Raw genomic sequence first — 21380 nt, forward strand, 5'->3', positions numbered from 1 at the left:
ATTCTCCTTATCTTTCATCCCATTTCTCCATTTAAAAAACAGAAACTTTTTTTTAAAGAAAAAAATGTCCTCCTTCCTCCTCTTCCCTTCTTCCTTATCTCCTCATGTACACCATTTCACACTGGAACACAGGAGTCCTTAATGACATCCTTTGATGCTATTTTAATACTCTTTGGTAAAGAGTTTTCTTTCTTTAATAGTCTATTATTGAAACAGTGTTGTCAAGATAGGAGCACATTTGCCCAAGCCTTTTCTTTTAGCTATATTCCTAATGGGATATCAGTTAATTAAGATTGAAAATGTAATGTACTCTATATTGACTTATTTTTGTTAAAGGGTTTTTTTAATACTACAAGCAAATTTGTTCAAGTTAAAAAAGAGAAAAAACTTTTATTTTTTAAAAGATGTGTACGCCTCTACTAGATAATATGTAGAAGTAAAGCAAATTTTATGCTGTGAGATGTTAAGGGCAAACCAGAAAGTTAGTTAAAAACTTGGATGTTTATAGACTTTCCTATCTTCTCTATTAAAAATGTATGTTTTTCTTCAAGTTGACCTCAAAGTTGTTATAGATAATGATTGCGTTTAGAAGGAGATGTGATCTCATCTCAGTGCTTTACTTTAAAATTTCTTACTAGTTACCTTTTAAAATGACAATCCAACCTACATTTGTTGAAATAAATTAGAATTTCCACGCTGATTTAATTTACTAATTAAATCTAAGAAATTGCTCTCAACAATATGCAGTTCCAAAAACAGTTCTGACGTTGTTTTGATGTATATTTGCCCCTGCTTTAAGAAAGTTTACTAAATTGAAGGCTATTTCTTAGAAGAGCAAAATACTAGTTTCGCAAATAATGGGAAAAATAAATGTGTTTTTTGATTACATACTCTGCAAACATGCGATTTGACTGATAAATGGAACGATGGGAGAGTAAAGCTCACTGGATTGACATTTAACAGCAAGCATCGTTCTTTTAAAAGAAAATCTGTAGGTCTCCCATCTTCTCTGGTACTATTGGGTAATACATTCTTATTACAATTCTGCTTCATTTTCATTAAAAGTTTATCCCTACTAAGTAACTAGTTTTGGTCAGTCCTTTGAAAAGAACCTCTCTTGCAAAATTAATGCTATTGCTTCCCCCTTTTTTTTCCTTGATGTCTTTTGCTCATGGCACATTTTTTTGCTAACCTTCCATTCAAGATAACTGAAGGCTTTAAAATTCTGTGGGATGAGTTCAGGGTATCATACCTTTTGTTGGTAGATGTGTGAAGTTTTAGTTATTGTTGTAGCAAAGGTACACATTGATCTTTTTTTTTTTTTTTTCCTTTTCCCCACCTTTTCTTTCTTCTTCAGATTGGTCAGGTGAAACAAGAGCTGTCACGCAAAGATACGGAGTTGCTCGCCTTGCAGACAAAGCTGGAAACCCTCACAAATCAGTTCTCAGACAGCAAGCAGCATATTGAAGTTCTGAAGGAGTCTCTTACAGCTAAAGAGCAGAGAGCTGCCATCCTGCAGACAGAGGTGAAATGGAAAGTTCTGTATTTGTTGGCTCTCCATAGATGAAGAAGCAAAAAGGATTATTTCTTTTCTTCTTGCTTAGATTATACAGTTTATTTAGGATTTTTCTCTCTGAGGACTCTGTGGCACACTGTAATCTGTCCCACAGTGATTTAATACTGCTTGTTCTGAACACATTGCTCCATGTTGTTTCTTTGATTAATCGTTTTGAATTCTCTAGGCTAGGGGATTGATAGTAAAGAAAAGTATGCGTGTATAGGTACGTGCATATACCTGTGGGTGAATGCACGCACTTATACTACATGCTGCACTAACATGCAGTCAGTAATATTATTGTTCCTAGGCACAGCTAAACTGGAAGCTGCAATGCCTGAGCTGGGGGGGTTACTTTCAATGACCTCATCGCTAAAAGAGATCGAAGAAAGGAGGAGTGATCCAGTGGCATGCAGCTCACTGTGGCTTCATTACTACTGTTAACATGTGCAGGAACTCTTGCATGTAAGCCTGTACTTACACCTGAAATATGGGGTTTCGTGTTTTATGGTGCATATTCCAAGATAAAGAAAACATACTGTCAGAACATTGGGATTTGAAAACAAATATTTAATGAATTCCCATATTATGTAAGATGCAATTGTACGTATGAATGTCAAATGATTAATAAGTATAGCTTATAAATTTATTGCTTCTGGAAACTCTTGAAGAACAAATACGAAATGTAACCACAGCATTTCAGTCCACTGGCATGGAAGATTGTAGTGCTGCGAAAAGTCCAAAAGATGGCGGTCATGCATCAAAAAAATCTTTGAGATGTTACAGCTAAAACGGTAAAAAGCCAAAAGAGCCAGGAAATAGGTATGCAAGAGAATTTGGGGATAACATTGTTAGAAAGATTCCGTAATACAGAGTGTGAGAGAATTTAGTTGATCTTTTAATCCCAATGTAGTTTTCCTTTAGCTATGTTCAGTGAATCTATGGGTGCAATTTCTTTACATGCAGAGATAAAGTTGTGTAATAAATACCTATGGCTGTTCTAAGATAGCTTTTGTGATAATTCTCAGATTTATGTAGAGGCCGAAACTGCAGAATCTGTTTCCTTTAAGGTAGTAGTGTTGTAGCAGTGGTAGTCAAAGACTGTAAGTGAAACAAGTCTTACAGGGAGATAGAGTATCTTCACTAGACTTAATTTGCATATATTGGGAAAGAAGAGCAGACAGGGTCCACAAGGTCATCTCTAGGTCTGAAGTAAAGACAGCAATTTTAAAGTTTAAGTTGAGAATAATTGTTCCGTGTTTAACTTTGATTATATTACTAGGTAATTTGAGATTGGTAATTAATTTGAAGCTACTGAATAGGGAGGAGGTAGCAGAGGAAAAGGAATTAAGGACCTTAGCTTTTCTGGAACAAAAAGAGAAAAATGTGCATCCAGAAGCTTATCTGTTTTTTGGAGGTTTTTTTGTTTTAAACTGAGCTAAAGAAAACACAAGCAAACAAAAAACTTGCCTTCCCAATTACTTATTGGATAGAAGGAGACTAGATTAATTTAATGGACTGGTTTTAATTGTGTTTTACCTCTGCAAGCTAGAAAGCTTAATTTCGATTACCTATCTTTATCTTTTTTATCTTGATAATTTTAGATTATTTACTTGACACAAGGTTCTTTTTCATTGGTTGATATAACTATGAAAATGTGTTAGTTTTGAACATTTTGTTAAATTTGTTCATTCTTTTTTTGCTAGTCAAGATCATACGCGCTTTTTTCCTTTTTTTAAAAAATTACTGAGTAGAGATTAGAATTCACATATTATTGGAACTAGATATTGGGTAACTAAGCGTTTAGAAAAGAAGAATTGCACTTTTTGATCCATTTTAATGATTGAAAATAATATAGATGTATTATTGCACTGCACAGTGCTGTGACAGACTTGCAAACCTAGAGATGTTTCACTTCTTGCTTTTAAATAATAAATACTTTCCTGTTGTCTAAACACGCTAATGAAATACAGCACTGGGATTTCTGCTATTATGTCCTGTGATGTACCTGTTTCTTAAAGGAAAAGATAGCTTTTTATCCAAGAATTTTCACAAGGAATAGGGTAGGAGCACGAGATCCTGTCTAGTCCCACTTGTTAACAACACTGGTCAACGTTAAAATATAGCTAGTTTCTCTCTAGAGACATCGAGGGAATTGTGGGGGAGAACAGAGGTGTATTTTTGGCTATACACTGGCAGAAATCTTCATAGGACAGGGATATCTTAAATACCTCCTGTTTACATAAATGTTTTGAGGGAAAAGAGCATACTTTCATAAGCCTTTGCCCTTTAGTCTTCCATTACAGAAAACTGAGGGTAGGTAGGAAAAAGACATTGGTACAGTATCTCAAAAATTAGATTTAACACTTGCCATAGTAGAACTACAGTGTCCTGTTTGTGGGGTGTTTATCTTGAGGGCTACTGGGTGGAGAAGATATGGTGGTTAACTTCTCAATTTGTGAAAGAGCCTTTAAAAATAGTTCTATAAATTTACAATCTCATTGCAAATAAAACAAAAAATAAATCAATATTTATTTTGGAGTTAAGATTCCATCCATATAAAGTTTGTATTATGCCCCAGTGAGCCCTTTCGCGCTTAGGTCTGTGCTGGCAGGTATGTAGCTTCAAAGGGAGGTTAGTTCAATCAGTGAGAACATTCCTCTTTATTTTTACGTAGTGCCCAAGGTGGCATGAGTCTGTAATCAGTCTATTCCATGTGGTACTTTCAGATTTGTATCCGGCAGAGAAATAAATCCAGTCCTCAGAGAGTATGTTAGTTGCTCTGAATGTCTTAATAGAACGTAACATTTTCTAAGACTCTTTCCTTATTAGGGCTTGCACTGGGATTTTAAAACCATAGTTGCCTCTCCCAGTATCGAAGACAGGGAGTGCATCACGTTTAATGAGGAATATGTGAACAGGACCTGGGTGTTTCCAACAAGACTTGTTAGCGCTAGCTACATCATGACCTGTGCTGACTCCTGCAAACAGTGAGGTCAGTTCACAGGGCTGAATTCACTGTATTCAGGCATTTAACGCCTTGTGCTAGAGATTATGGAAGAGCAGTTCCGCAATCAGGCCTGCGCAGGCCTTGCAAATGGTACGTATGTCCTGCATTGAGTTAATAAGCCCAGCAAGAACCAAATAGGCTGTGCACAAAGCCGAGTGTGTGTGCACCTCTCCTCCATGACATGGTTGTGTAATCTGTATAAGTTGTCCAGATGACTGCGCCGTGACACGGTCGTATAATCTGAATACATTGTCCAGATAAGTAAGAGTTGTGTGTGCACCGAGAATTCACTCTGAATTCTTCTATAGACTGTAATGGATATTGTTACAATTTGTTTGGGACGGTAAACAATCAACTCCAACACAATTTGTAAGAAAAATCAATGTTGAAAATAGAGATTTAAGGCCTGTGAACCACCATGGATTCAAAATCAGTCACTAAACATAGTTGTTAAATCTTAATTACTGACTACGCTACCAGGGAAGCAGCTTAGCCCCTTTCTGTGTTGTAATTTGTTCGAAAAATAGCAACAGAATGTCACAAAACTAATCCTTTTAAAATGTAGTTTCTCATTTCATGCATGCAGTTGGATGTTTTACCTAGCAATGTTTATAGTAGGGTAAAAGCAACATTTCACATCACATACGAAATACAGTTTTACTACTTCTTTGGTACATTTCTAAATTATCTCCTGCTTCTGAATGCCGGCATAGACAGGACAGAATTACTTCAAACTCTACTTTAAAAAATAGTTACGCCCTTAAATTGTAGCAACCTCTGGCCTCGCATTTCAGGATTAGTATTCTATCTGTTTCTTTTGCTATCAACAACATAGTCATATCAACAGAAGATAAAAAGTTTGAATTTTGCCATTAGAGAGAGACCATGAGGCTTGGTCATGACTTACAGATGATTGTACTTTCTGATTTTACTGAATGGAGTATGGCTTTGTTCACTGATCTAAATCAGTGGTTCAGCCATGGTTTGGACAGATGGCAGTTAAATGAGAAGAATCACTCAATCTCAGGAAGAGAGAGTAGAGCACTGCCTTTTCTGGACATCACAGATATCTCCCTAAACCTGTGTGGGAATCACCAGTGTCATAATAATACCCTGATTACTACGATACAGTAGAGATGTTGGTAAAAATGATAGAAAATATATATATGTGTGTGGAAGTCCAAGCCCTATTGATCCAAGCTCCTCAGTCAATTCTGGAAATGGAACCTAAGCTTCTAATCCACTGTGGACATTTGAAAATTTTAGTGATTTCCCTAAGATATAGATTGGTAATATTCCAAAGTTAAGACTTTGATCTAATTGCAGAATCACAGGGGAAAAAAAGGCTTTAGAATAAATTGAAATACGGTATCATTGCTTATTCTGGTAATCAGTGGAGCTACTGATGTTCTCAGTACTGGGTGCTAGTTTCCCATCAGAATTCTGTGCGCTTTCCCATAGAAATTCTTTCCCATGAGAATTCTCTGTTCTATTGGGAACAGAGTTAGAGTATTATGTACTGCTACTGGAAAATCTGATGAAGAAAGATCAATGGTTCCTAATTCAGGTTTTCGTACAGAGCTCTTACAGTAAAGAGATTTGTAGTCTTAGGTATGGTACTCGGCTGAAAAGAGGACTCTTGTGTACCTGTTGAGTCTTCATCTAGGAACGCTGTTGTGTTGAAGGTGGCAACTAATATGCTCCTTTTACTAAAGCTCCGTGGCAGATTGGATGGTACGTGCAGGCCGAGTTAGCAAGCACTTTGTTATATGAAGAACTAGCAGTTGCCTGAGCTGCACTTTAATATTTTACTTGCCGTGCATAATTAAAGGCATAGCAGACTATTACTGTGCAAGTAGTTAGGTTAAATCTGGGTTAAGACAACACCATCCAATACGCAGAAGTCAGGAGAAGGGGCGTCACCACCTCAGTGGCTGTTTGCCTGGTCGTTTCCATGTGCAGAGAAAGTCTTAAGCTGACTTTGTTGAAGCTGGCATCACCTGACTGCCAGAGACCTCAATTCTTGTCACTGTGGGTGGATGCCATACATAAACTGAGTTGACATGAATAAACAAGTGGAGTGTTCTGCCAGGAATAGTGTTAAGGTGATGACTGTGTGTCCTGCCAGCCTTTGAAAATATTCTTGAAAGTGTCTTTTGTGGTTTCCTAGGCAGGGACCTCACACAAATAAAACCAGGAATGCAGTTTACCCCATACCGAAAGCTAATATAGAGTTCAAAGAGAATAATCAATCAGAAAATGGAAAGCTTTCTGTGGATAAATTTTTGTTTGCAGATGTTGTATGTTCACTTAATGCTTTGCTGTAGGCATCTGGAGTGTCTCAGATATTTTGCGACACAACTGTTGAGGGTATGTGGATTTTCTTGTGAGGGAGATTTTCAGTTTCCCTTCAAGAATGAATGAAGTGACTCTTTGCTTCAGTACTCGATGCATCCAGAGCAGGACATACCTGATCAGTCAACACTTCTGTATGTTTTTAAATAGAAGACATAGTCTGATCCACCTGTTAAACTTTTCATTATAAAAACTATCAATCCTATAAATCATATGTGGATAATACCTGCTACTCTTATATCAGTGCACAATATGTTCCATGCCCCTCTCGCTGGGTAAGAGGTTAGGAATGTGATTTTAATAATGTATGTGTAAGTGAGAAGGCTCCAGATGTAGAGGTGGCAGCAGGATTGCAGTGCTGATCGGAAGAGCAGGGCTGCTCTTTTCCCCTCTGGCAAGGGCTTGTTGCTCCATGTAAAAAGAATCAGACAAAACAGCAAAGGCTTTAAGAGTTACGTACTGTAAATGTTAAGCCTTAGGGGCAACTTTTCCATTAGCAAAATGAAAAAAAGTGGAATTAGAATGACACGTTAAATGCTGTCCAAAATACAGTAAGCCTGTCTTTAAAATCACTCTCTAGCTGGACTTGTCCAAGTCGTCTTTTTGCTTCATGTCTCTGCTAGCCTGAGCTGTTTAGAAGGACCAAGAAATTCGCAGATCACCCTGTTTACTCACTGTGACTGATGTCCTGTAATGGATTCAGCTAATAGGGACCAAACCTGATACTGTCAAAAAGGATTAGCGGCCAAGCTGGCAGATTTGAGTTCTGCTTGAATGCCAAGTGGATAGGGGTCAGTGGGTTTCTTTTGGTATCTTGAGCAGGTTGGTGGTGTTGGATTTCGTATTCCACAATGGTCTTTGAGATTAGTCTGTGCTCTGTGGCGACCTTTTTCCTCTTACCAAATTTATATTCAGATAGCTCTGATTCCTTCTCTCTCTTTTTTTGTCTTGTGAGCTCTATGTTTCATTTGTACAATGAAAATGTGGAAGGAATAGCAGAAGCTTCTCAATGTGCAATTTTGAAGTTTGGGGATGCCACAGACTTCCCAGAATATGTTTCTACGTTTATTAATGCCATGGGAAATCTAAGCATCTTTAGGAGTCCAGATTGCACCGACAGTATTCTGTAGCGTGTCATTCTTTTCCACTTTATCTGCATCCTGCAGAAAAAGCATCTTGTGTTTAACACTGGTTAGTTGGTATTTCAGCCAAAATACTCTTAGCCATCTTAAGGTAGTCCTCTTTCTATGTTTTGATCTGCAGCAACCGCAAGGACTTGTACTGTCGTTCCTTGCAGCCTGAGCTAATATTCTGATTAAATAATGAAATATAAAATGATTGTTTGGTGCTAATAGTCAATGTTTAAACCTCTGAATATTAGTTATTTTTCAAATAAGGGGACAATTTTCCTACATGTGAGAAAATTTTCAACTCTTGAAAGAAATGCATTCTAGTGGTTTTTACTCTGAGGAAAAAAATTTCAAACTTTTATCTTATAGGGCAGATGTTAGAAGTATGGTTTCAGATGTTCTTAGAAGGAGCATTAGTCATGTGTAATTTGGGAATAAAACATTTTACTATTTTTATTGTTCAGTCTCCTAATACTTGTGATAACTGTTTTGTCACAAGCTGATGTATGTTGAAGTCTTAAAAGATGGGATGTTTTTATCAGAATCTACTTGCAGTTTGACCACACTCACTTCTTGTACAAGTGCAGTTTCTTTTCTAAAATTTCTCTCCTTCCTTGCTAAACAAATCCTGTTTCTGCATGTCTAAATCCAGGTGGATGCATTACGATTACGTCTGGAGGAGAAGGAGACAATGCTGAATAAGAAGACAAAGCAGATTCAGGAGATAGCAGAGGAGAAGGGGACTCAAGCTGGAGAAATCCATGACCTCAAGGACATGTTAGATGTGAAGGAACGCAAGGTTAATGTTCTTCAGAAGAAGGTAAGATTGTAGATGTCGAAGCTGGATGTGTCTGACACATTATCATTCCTAAAGCTGTCAAAAAGTCTGAACTAGAAGTTACGTTTTGAAGGTTAATGATTGAATCTGTTCATATAACGAGAAGATGGTGAATGATGCATTCCAGTTTAGTCAAAGCTTTGAAGAAAAAGAAAGCAGAAAAATTTCAAAGCAAATGTTGTTGCTTTTCAGTGGTTTCATGTGCTGCTTCTGCTTCCACTTCACTATTAACACTGACTAAAACATATGTAGGAGGGCAGACCTGGTGGAAAATCAATCCTTTCACACCCACCAACTTAACAAAGCCACGCTGATTTGAGGTATAGGACGCTGGAGTGACTATGGCATCAGTATGTGAATAAATGAATGAAGGATTATATCAGTAGAAGTAATTAGGATGATTCCTCTGTAACTTAATGAGAAAAGTTCAGGAAAAAGTATATGCAACTCCCGTTAGAAATGCTGTTTTATCATACTTAATATTTCTCAGGAGGTAATAGAATAGGGTAATCGGAGTTCAGATCATCCTGCATAGATTTCCGGATAAGAAAATGTAGGCTTTGTCAGAGAAATGAGGGAGGTTTCCCAAAGGGCAATGAATCCTAGGGCAAAGCAAGTCATTATGGATGATCGTTGTCACATTGCACAATCTTCCCCAGACAGCTGCTACACATGGTAAGAAGAGAGAAATGCACGTATCAATAAATTTTAGTTTGTTTTTTCTTCTGTGTTTTTGGAAGAGCTGCTTTTGGAACTTGTGTTCAAGATATCTGGCTTGTGAAAGTGTTTTTTTCTAGACCCTTAAACAATTTCATGGAATTCTTGTAGTTTTACTAGTTTAGAGTATTGATTAATTGCTTTTGCCTGTTCGGTGACTTTTCTTATAGTATATAGCTATCAATCATGAGGGTTTAGACCATGTTAAGTTCCATTTGAGCAGACCTCATACAGGAATAGAAAATCGGGTATGGAGTTTAGCTATAAATAAGCCATAATTCTAGAATTTCAGAGCCCTATTCCCAGTCTTCATGGTCTAATTTTTTGACTGTTCATCTTCTTAGGAACACTCATAGGTCTGTGATTTTTGTAGAGTTGGTTCTTTGTGCTATCTCTTTGTGTTCAAAATGGGTCAGGCACACTCCAAATATTGAGATGCCAGCTGAACGCTTAACCAGGAAGTGCGGACTCTGATGTTCGTGCTAATGTTAAATGTCAGTGAGCCTGTTTTATCTTCATTTACTTTTAAACTGTTTTTTCACATGTTTTCTCATTTGGTCTACTTAACTCTTCAGAATGCTCTTTGATTGGTTAATTTATAAGCAGTGCTGAACATTCTGGCTTTGCTCTCTTTTAGTACTTATATTCTTCGTACCACTGCAGTCTGCGTTATCACAGTTTCATCGTTGTCTCTTCAAGTGGCTAGCCTATTTTTTGAGGTTTGTTTGCCGCTGCCTTTAAGTAAAACCACCTGGTTGCTTCAGGTCGGAGAGTAAGGGCCTAGGCTTGTGGATGGAAAGGTTTCGATGTCTTGTTCTCATAGGTTGCTCAGCAGAGGACAACACTGCTGTAGTGAACAGTAATGTGAGTTGTTGTGAGCTTCAGAAACTGTCTCTGAGCTTCTTAAACACGGAAGACATATCACCTGCCTATAGAAAAATATCTTTTGTTTCCTGCTAGAAACTAGAACCACATACACAGATTTGAATTTGCTTTAGCCTTCAAGCTGTTGGAACTGTTCCGTTAGCATGAACGGTTAAACTGTGAGGTTTTTAAATCCAAAGATTTTGTGTTCTATTTCTATAATGAGCAAAACTAGAATGTTTTGCCTAGAATCCAGCTGTCAGTCTTTGTATCGGAGGTAAGTGATGCAATACGGAATTTCTTTTTATTTTTGTATGGCCTAAGGTGAATGAGCACAGCTTCAGTCTTTCAAAGTTTTAAGACTGATGTCTTTATCTGAACTTTTTATTGCTCATTCAGACCTGGAATCTGAGACTGAATTTGGGGTTTTCTATAGATTAGGCTTTGTGTTTTCTTGTTATTTAATTTTTCTCTTCAGGATTTTTCCCTCTTCAGGATTTTTCCACAGGAAACCGGAGCTTGGGAAAGTATATAAGGAGGAACAGGTCTGATTTTCCTCCATGTACTTCAGAAGTCACAAGAACTTGTATTAAATCTCTTTAATGTGCTAGAGGAAATTGTGAGGTCTTTTCTCCTTTTGTCGTGGTTGTCCTTCTTTGACTGCACAGATAGCTGTTTCTGCCCTCTGTTTGGAACTTGAGCTTATAGTTTCTCTCATATGAATGTTTTTCTCTTAAAACTTTGTGTCGTAACCTCTGACAGATTTTTTTTTTTCTTTTTGCATTCCTTATTATATTGAGTTTATGCTCTTATTAAAGTACACAGCCTGTTTTCTGGTTTATCCAAGTGCTATCTTTCAGAGCTTCCAATGACAGTTTAGAATTTTATTTCATATAAAAAGGACAGCCTTTAAACTTTTGTTTCCATGCACAATGGTCCTTTTATTCCTCCCTCTGATTAAAAACTGGTATTTGCAGGCAGATCAGGTTTTAATCTCTGTATTCAAACTGAAGGTCTGGATGAATCTGGTGCAGTTGGAAGTATCTTCAGAAGTCATAGGTAGTAGTATTTTTTGCTGGCTCAGTTATCTAATATTAAATTGTATTTAGGCACTTTAATTGAATACAGCGAAAGACTATGAAAGCGGTAGTATGGCACAAAAAAAGCTTTTCCTTTTGTATAGTGTGAAGAAATTTTTTTCTATAGCTGTTTGGAAATATCACCAGCATATAACTGCTGCTTGTAGTTATGAAGAGGTATGGGACACAGGCGTTGGCAAGAATTTAACTGAATTGAATTTCGCATTAGTGGATACTATTCAATCAGTATTTTTTTACCAAATGCTTTTCCTGCAACGTGTTTTCAGATTTGAGGATATTTTTGCAGTGGGCACTCTTGTGAACTAAATTTTGAACATGAGGATATTCTTAATGCTAAGTAAAAAGATAATTTGTAACAAATGCTAAAACCATAAAGAGATTCAAATGGCAAAAATTTATTGAAAAGTCATTAACTGACATAACTTATCCATCTAGAAAAAGTTGTTTACTTTTCTTTTAAAATTTAGAAAGGTCGCCTTTTCTAGTAATATAGTTATAGCCAAGTCATATTTGACTGTGTGTGCAATTAAGCTAGCCCGAAAATCCTTTTGTTCATAATTTTTTTTATTTTCCGAGACTGTTTCAGATGTGTAGTCGCCTACTCTGATCACATTGACAAGAAATATTGGTTCACGTGGTGCCCAAAACTGTGTTGTACTAAATCCTTTCAATTTCTGTCACTGAAGCAAAAATGATTTGAAATTCACTCTTATCATGGGGCTAGTGGGTCTCTGTTTGATTTGCTAACACAGGTTAACTGCGTAGTTGGCTTTGTATACCATTAATAACATTGCTATATGGATAAATAAAGGTGGTGAACTAGAAAGTATTCTCTTTGATCATTCTGAAATCCAGAAGGGGAAAGTAATGAATGTTTGCTGACTGATTAAAAGATCAAATAAAGGAAGCAATTAGAAGAAGATTATGAGTAACAAAGATTAGAAAAATTAACGTGACAATTGGCATCACTACCGATAACGAGTAAGCACTACTGAGAAACCTGAGGAACCTGTTAGTGAGAAAACCATGTGCACTCACATGTTAAATTCTAGAATCTTTCCAGTTTTAAGTTATTACAGTTAAGCTGCTTGATAGCACCTTTATTTGAGACAATAGGAATAAAACAAATGCAAGAAATCTGGAGACTGTAGAAATGATCTTTACTGTCTTCCTGTCTGAAATTTCATGTAATAGCTTAGTTTTACACAATGTGGGAATTTTTTTTTCATGTCATTGAAAAAAAAAGGTAGCCTTAAATCTCATGTTGAGTTGTTAGAGTCCCAGACAGGGTAGAATATTGGAAAATAGAATAGGGAGTACGCTGGACAAATCTGAATCTGAAAAACATCTGTCTATCTGTGCTGGTAGACTCGTCTGCAAAGGAATAGGAGAAAAAAATCAATACTCTGTAATCGAAGCAGTTTACAGAAATAGCATTTGGGACAAAAGATAAATAATGTTTACCCTGAAAAAGAAAGAAGCAGTGAATATATCACCCATTGCTTTGCGGGGAAGTCACGTTTTATCTTGGTGGGGAGGGTTAATGCTCCCTTCATTGTGTAATGCAGCTGCAGTCAAACAAAATATAAGTTTGAGTGGCTGGACATAGGGGTGTTTTTTGGCAGCTTGCCACACACTATGTGATAGTTGACCTGTGATCAACTAGAGGAAGAGCACAGATTCATTGTGGCTGTGCTGATGTTGTTTGTTTAGCCTCTATTTGGAAAGATCCAGATGTACTCTTCTTGCTCTTTTGAATAAGAGGTAGTACCTTTCTCGAAGGAAATAAATGCCCTCTAGTTTTCAAAAAGTTTAGAAATCCAATTTCTTATGCTTAATGGTAGGAAATACTGTGTGGCTGGAGAGAGGGACTGCAAGCGGCACTTGTAACTCAGTTGTTTAAAATCAATAGTGATCATAGTTACAACAACAGCAATGTTAGTGTCACAGTGTTTGTACTTGAAAAATAATTTTCACTCCATTCCCTCATCCATTCACTTTTGGACAGATTTTGCTCTCAGTAAGCACCAACAGCTGTCAACATTGACCGCTCTCAATACCAAGAGGCCTCAATGACTATTGTTGTCAAGATGTATAGCTATGGAATGATATCTATCGATATCAATCCCTATCAATAGGCATTGATACCTCTCGATCTCGACAGGCATCTGTTGCTTTCACTCTTGGATGGATTTTGCTTTTGGTAGGCATTGATAACTATTGATAACAATGCCCCTCAATGCAGTGAAAGTATCAAAGAAATCTAGAAAGTCTTCATTATGTGAATTTAGCATAATTATCTTGATTTTTTTCTTGCTTTTTTTCATATCCACCATTCAGGAAGGAGATTAGTTTTTTCATTTCCAGATAGGAGTTTATCTTCATTTTATAGTAAACTGTGACCACTTTGAAAATAGGATCCTTATCCTTCCATTTTGACTTTCCACTTGTCTGAGAATCCATTAGGAGTTTTTTAGAGCAATTGCCGCCCAGGTGAAATGGAATGGCATGTCTTTTTTTTTTTTTTTCCCCCCCTAAATCTCTAGCTAATAAGAGGCTATTGAGTTAGGGAAATAACTCAGTTTCTTCACACCACTTTTCAAATCTTTGATAGTTTAGGTTTAAAGGTGACTGATTACCATCCAGATCTTGAGGTTCATTAGAGCAACTTTGGTTTCAGCGTCAACAAAATTTTTTCCCTCCCAGGAGAGGCTTTAGACCATGAGATTTGATCTTAACATTTCTGAGCCATATAGCAACATACATCTTTCTGATTTGGAATATCAGTCCTAAAAGGTCCACAAGCTTAGCTTCAGATAGTCTTCTCAATGACAGATATCCCTTAGTTACAAGTGCTGGTAGAAGTGACAGTGTATTCGCTAGGAACTACCCCAAGGAATGTTCTTTTGGTTGTCTTGCCTAAGCTAGATCTGTCAAGGCAGATGCCTTGTTGTACCCTGAGGTGCAACAAGCAACTCCAGCATTCTCATTGTACAGGGCTTTTGGTTTCCAAGGGAGTAGATATTTCACAACTCTAAGTTTGTAATTTATATGGCCTTCACCAATGAGTTTGTAGCCCATAGTAATGGGTATCTTGTTTAGGTTGTAAAATAAACAGTAAATGACCACATGTATTAACGTACATGATAAAATTCTGTTCTCTCTGCTGCGAACTTTAGGCTTGGTTATTGACAATAACTCCTCATCTCCTGGGCATTCTTGGCACTGTAGTGTTGAGTTTGAATTGTTTCACGTCGTTAAGCCAGAAGAAGGAGACTCGGTACGCTTGACCTAAGCAAAGGCTTCTACTATTCCTAACGTCCCAAGGAGTGTTTATATTGAGTATCAACAAGAAGCACCAGGCTTTCTATTCCTAAGGGTCTTTACTGGATGCATTTGTAGTTTCATGGCAAACTGTTTCATGCTTTTTCTCTGACACCTCTTGTTCTAAGAATTTTGATCAGGAAAAGTGTTAATGATATGAGCCTGGCTTATTTCTAGTGGGAGGATTCTTTTAGTATACCACTAAAAAGCCCAGCTACTCAGTCCCTCTTTCCAGCCTTACAAAAACTTATAGCACTCTCTGACACCTTGCCATGTTGTATCTGCTGGCGTCGATGCTAGTAGCTTTGTCAACAAACAAGCTTCCTTGGTGTGTAAGAGAGGTTCTTCCTACCAGCAGGATGGCACAAGGCACATTGGCTGGCTAGATGAATGAGGTTCTTACCTTAATGTTTCCACAGATCTACCCTTCCCACTCTGCCTCTTCCATTCTGGACTATCTCCTGGAGATAATAGTCTGCACTCTGCAGAATATATCTACTTCTGCTGGAATTCCGTCTTTGAGACACTAGCACGTAGTTCCTTGTTTTATTAGTAAAAAGATTGTGATTATATCATGCAGGAGAGTGAGAGAAATCCAGAGCCTGTACAGTGTTCTTTTTTAATATTGTCTCTTTACATTCATTAGAAGACAGTTTCTGAGCTCTATATGTGTTAAATTTATTTGCCTTTTGGTTTTCTTTTCTTCACATCAACCAGAATGAAGCACTCTTGGATCTACTGCATAATGCTATCTTTTTATTTAGATACCAAAAAATTATTCAGGAGTACCTAAGCTTCTTGTGATTTTCTTGAACAATTAAAGAGCAATTTATGTTTACATGAAATTATACAAATGACTCTCACATAAGTTAGTTATATTTAGCTTTTCACATGTGAACCTAGTTTATGCATTTACTACTGTTTGCTTCAGAATTATTCTTTCATAAGGGTAGTGGTTGTACTTGGCCCACCCTACCTCTGTAATCACGTCATTTGCCTCAGTATTACTGCTTTTAAGCATACACACGTTTGCTTATTAAGAGCTAATAATGAATATGGCCAGTCTTTCTTAAAAGTATTAAAAATGGTCATTTACCAATAGCAACCAGAATGTTTAATATGTTGTGGGCCACATGGATTCCATGATCTGTCCTCGTTTTTCTGCTGTATTACGGAATCATTCAGAAAAACACTGTTACTGTAATCTAAGTAATTCTCATTACTAGTCACCTAAAATTTAAGATGCAAGGAGAACCTTATATAAATACTGCATGGACTTGGAAAATAACAACTCCAAAAATGTAATTTTTAAATACATGGTTTAAAAATAAATCTCATTTATTTATGAGTAGGACTTATTTCTGTTAAACTGCAATGCAGCAAAATCTGTTTGTGAGTGAATTCATTTGTGCTAACACACACCTGAACTTTGTTTAGTAAATTATATGAGATTTCTTAACTGCTGGAGGAAGCAAAAGTTAAATTTGAAAAACCGATTTTTAAGCAAATAAACTTATATCTTATTACAGTGATTTTCAGTATATAGTTGCGTTTACCAATGCAGCATCCATGTTAGAGGAAGTTACCAGATTCAAATTAAAATTATGGCTATTCAGTATTAAGATTTACTGAGTGTTATGCCTGGGCCTGTTAAAAGTTGTAATTTATATATGCAGAATATGCTGCTTTATTTTTATACAACCTCCTCTTTTACCGGGAGCTTTGTATGATACCACAATAAAAATAAAAACATCTGGTCCATATGCAGCATATATACCCGTATTCCCAGATGAACGGTAATATTCTTTCAAAAATCAAGTGGTTTTGATGCATGTGAAAGATAGCAAGGCAATTTCTTTTCTTAAGATCTAGTAATATCAGGAAAATTCTCTCAATTTGTGCTGATGTTATTAAGGAAAGAATCTTGCTTATTGCCTTTAGTGACTAAAGTACTTGGTTTTTATCTGTTGAAATTATGAATATCCAGTCCTCCTTTTAGATATGTAGTTTCAAACTACGTAGGAAAGCAGGACTGTGAAGTTAATGGTGTTGATTGTGTAGTTCAGCTGTTGTAGCTGGCTAATGTAGGTTTTCAAACTGATACGCATTGCTGTAATGGTGTTATATAGAAGATGGATAGCAACAGCAAAGTTACACGGGAACTTCATGGAGTTTCTGGAATTATCTGTGTTCCAGTGATCCAAAAACGGAAACCACAATTTAGCAAATCCATCATATATGGAAGGAATCTTTTTTTGAGTGTCCCTCAAAGAGGAGCAGTCATTTTAATATTATATCCTTCTTGTGCTTTGAGATAACCTCTTGATTGGCAACACAGAACATTACTCATAGGTAGTGGGACTGACAAATACTGGTTTCTTGAAGGGATCTGGGAAAATGGCCAACTTTGGGGCCCTTTGGCTTCATTATAAATTAAAAGTGTAGGTTTTTTGGCAAGATAAAGCTAATAAGCTTTGTTGGTGTATTCACTGTCATACTAGACAAATACAAAGTTCTCGATGATTGAGGAGGCAGGAAAAGCAAGGGCGTGTACCATTTCTGAGGTTGCTTACATCTCTCTTCCTCGCATGGCTTTTCATTGCTCTCTGGGTTGCAAGACTCTGCAATTTCCGACGCTTTGATCACCGCTGAATTGCTATTCAGGCATTTTCTGCCCCTCGGAGGGATTGTCTGAGCTGTGCCCGGAGCAGCCATTACTGATTGGGTTAGCTAACTCAGTGAACTGCACTAGAACAAGGAAGGAGTCCTTTTTCAGCTCAAGATCTATGTTTTGCTTGATTCAAGAGTGCTTTTGAACCCACTAGGCTAAAAAACGTTCTATGGTGAATTTTGACTCAATATTTATACAGTTATGAGAACTGTTATAAGGCAGAAGTGTGCCAGTGGCCTTCAGGCCTGTGATTTCACCTGTCTAAGGGATAAGAAAACTCCATTCCAGTCCCTGCTCAAGTTGGAACAGTGTCACCAGGAGAAACGAGCATCACTTTGTCCCAGAATAACATGTGAGCTTGACAGTTGTGATGCCCTTCCTGCTGAAGGGCTCCAGTACCTTCAGCCAATGATGGGTGGTGGAGTGTTTTAAAGGGATCTTCTGGATGAAGAGGACCACACTTTCCCTCTCAGCCTTTACTTTCAGTAGAGATTGGAGTGTTGATTTGGCTAAAGCAGTTTGTAGTATAAAACGGGAAAGAGTGTAATCAGATAAGGAGAGTAATTTAATATACGTGGGTTTTAAAATTCATACATTTTTGGAACACGGGCCATGAATGAATTCTATTTTGACGTTTGATTTTTCTGTCACCTATCACTGTATTCTGAAGTAACTCAGTAATAGCAGTGACAACAAAATACTCAGTAAAAAATATATACTCTTGTGTTTAGTGTTTACAGTAATACCTTCCTCCTCCCTTTGTATTTGTCAGTCTATTTCCTTTCAGGTAGAATAAAACAGAGGAATGGCAGCTGGTTGGCCATATTTTACATTGAGATTAGAAACATCCTTCCTTTCTGGAGCTCTCTCCTCTGATTTAGGGCAATTTTACCGTATTTCTTTAATCATTGTATTAAATCATTGATTCGGAAAACGTGATTGATTCAGTGTGTGAATCTGAGTCTCATTTAAAAGCTGTGTTCTAATTGTACCGCCTTCTACTTGAATGATCCTAAATGATAATGTAGATGAAATTTAGGTTGCTGTCAGGATTTCCTTTACAGTCAGCATTAAATTCCATGTTCCCATCCTGTCCATGTGTCCATCTCAATGTTTGGTTGTCTTCTCTGCTCCCTGATTTCCATTCTTAGGTACTGCTGTTAGTACTGTGATGAGTTGAGTCTTTCCTTTCCTCATGCCTCTTCTCATCATCATCTTCTCTGTAAAGAGCGTATGATGGGTAGTATGTACTGTGAAAGTATCTAAGCAGAGGTATTTCAGTAGATATGGTATCTTTACTGTCTGTAGAACCAAAACAAAATCTAAAGCAAGGCAGGCAAATAGCACTAGCATTCCCAAGTATATGAGAACAAATTGTCATGGAATGAAGAGTATTTGTTTGACGATAGCAAGCAATGGATCACTGTACTTAGGGCTTATCCAAGTGAAAAACTTTAATTAATAATTTAATAAGCTTTTCACTTTGCACCTTTTAAACATGATCTATAACCTTGCAAAGCTCAAGCTACTTCGAAACCAGTGTTGAGCATCTCAGTTTTATTCAATTTCTTGCAAAATGGAATATCAAATCTAACTTAACATGCACTGGTTCTAAATTTTTCCTTTTTTTATCAGCCTTTTATAGGAGAGAGAAAGAGCTCTTCCATGGTGAAGTAATTTCAGTCCTCCTTATTTTGAACATTTGGGAACTAACCATTCTGAAAATACTCTGAATTACAGCATTTGTATTTTTCCTGTAATTAACTTTCCTAAATCAAATCTATGCACATATGTCAGCAAAGTCCTTCCTGGGACTTGGTACAGGAAGGACCACACGTTCTCAAAATGGTTTTTTTTTTCATTCATATTTGATAGGTCTTAGGAATAAAACTTTAGAAAGCATGGTCAAAAGAGATTACTCGATAATGTCAGGACACAACTGAAAGAAGAATTACCATGATGCTATTCTGCATGATTAAACCAGGATTTCAGCAAAATGGATGTTATCCATAATTAGATTGTGAAATAAATTATAACATGATTTCAATTATGGTTCTCGATACAAGTGATGCTTTAATATATATGAAAGAAATTGAAACTAAATTTACAAACTTAATGTTTCATTGATGGAGGAGAAGAGAAGCAGAATCTATACGAATTTGTTTTGCTATTTATGATGGCAGAGTTCTGTTTAAAATTACTTGAGTGAATAAGAGTATTGCCCTGAGGTTGGAACCAACGAATTGTCTCAATAGACAACCCGGTTTGAACTCTTGCTGTGGGTGGATAATATATTCTGAGTCTCTCTTAGCTGATCAGTAGAATCAAAATTAAGGGGTCACTAAGTGAAGCTTTAAGACAAAACAGTGACTTCTTTTTAATGGATTATTTAATTAACCATAGGTGATTAACCAGTTGGCTCAGATATTGCTGAAACAAATCTCTTATGATCAGCTTTTATACTTTTGTTAAAGAATTTTCATTTTACATAAAACATTATACATTCATATTAAACCTGCATGCTTTATGACATAACCAATATCTATAGGTTAGAAAGAATGTGTCCTCCTGCACCCCTCACTTCAAAAACCTCTTTTATATTGGCAAATGTCAAAGATAGGATTTTACAACACAAAGTCTCTGCTTTTGACTAGGTTAGGCTGTTGATGTTATTTAACCTCCTCGGAACGAAGTAATTTCTTAACGAAATTTAGTTGTTTACAGCTGTCTAAAGATGTGACTCGTTGCTAACGTGTAATTTTTTCTAGGCAAAAGCTGTGGAACTGACACAATGCTTAGGAACACGTAGGTTGGCTCCCCTGAAAATGTGTATTTCTGTTCATATACAAAGTCAAAAATCATTTTCCAGTCTTGAGGTCCTCATTTCTTTAGTTTTTACCAGCTTGCACTATGCCAGAGTCTCCTTAGAGCTGTGTAAAGAATGGCCTCTCATAATATCAGTTTTCAGAAACTGAAAACTTTAGTGGCAGGGATTGTGTGTAAAGTTTTTGAAGATGGTACCAGCTGTTTACTGGCAGGATAGAATGACTGCAACCTTAATAATAATATTCTGAGAATACGGTTCTACGCATCTCTTTTAAATGCTGGTTGGGGTAGGGAATATGGCAGTACAGGCGAAATTCTTTACTACTCAGAAGATACCATAATTGCAATTTGGTTTATGGTGACTGTTCTTGTTAGGTCTACTTTGCAATGATCAGTCAGCAAAATGGTGTTGCCAAAGGCTGATTAAGTATGCAAAGGAAAAGAGGACAAAAGGAAACAAAGCAATGGAAACTTTACTCTAGAGATGATTTCTGTAAACATAAGTGAACTATTTCACTGGTTGATATAAATCTACTGGCAAAGCCTGTTTGTGTGAAAAAGCACTGAGAAGAGCATAGTCTTTTGGATCAGTGCCAGTAGTCTGTGGCTCCTTCACCAAGGGCATAAAATAATTAACTGTCCATAGAAGTTATTAAGTCAAGCTTTATTATAGCAGAAATTCTTTCTCCATACCATACTTTTCTCAGGTCAGTCTTGTTGCATAAGCATGAATTCAGAGTTAGGTCAGGGATAATGTATGAGTTTTATTAGGCATTCTGTAATTCCTAGATTTTTTTAAGCTTCCTCTTCAGTCTGTGCATAATTTTTGCTTCTTACAAGAGTAGCAATGTGCCTGTTTGTGGCCCATACATTTACTTGACAGTTTAAGTGTTTTATGACTGAAATCACATTAATAAATCTGTTGTGATTTCTGTGCTCCACAGCTACAAAATGCTTTATTTGTAAAATGAAACACTGTAGAATTTTGTG

General features: G+C 36.8%; 1 protein-coding gene across 20 annotated transcripts in view; it reads left to right on the forward strand.

Moving 5' to 3' along the window:
- Positions 1-21380, forward strand: part of ERC1 (ELKS/RAB6-interacting/CAST family member 1) — a 311410-nt gene that overhangs the window by 86089 nt on the left and 203941 nt on the right. For all 20 annotated transcript variants that reach the window (XR_011141700.1, XM_068947249.1, XM_068947332.1 and 17 more), the window contains 2 exons: positions 1358-1525; positions 8703-8870. Coding sequence is in view for 19 of the 20 variants with exons in the window: in XM_068947249.1 (XP_068803350.1) it covers positions 1358-1525; positions 8703-8870 (336 nt within the window). In the remaining variant the exon portion in view is untranslated. The remainder of the gene's footprint in view (positions 1-1357; positions 1526-8702; positions 8871-21380) is intronic.

The sequence above is a fragment of the Struthio camelus genome, chromosome 1 (genome assembly GCF_040807025.1).
Source record: "Struthio camelus isolate bStrCam1 chromosome 1, bStrCam1.hap1, whole genome shotgun sequence".
NCBI classification, from domain to species: Eukaryota; Metazoa; Chordata; class Aves; order Struthioniformes; family Struthionidae; genus Struthio; species Struthio camelus.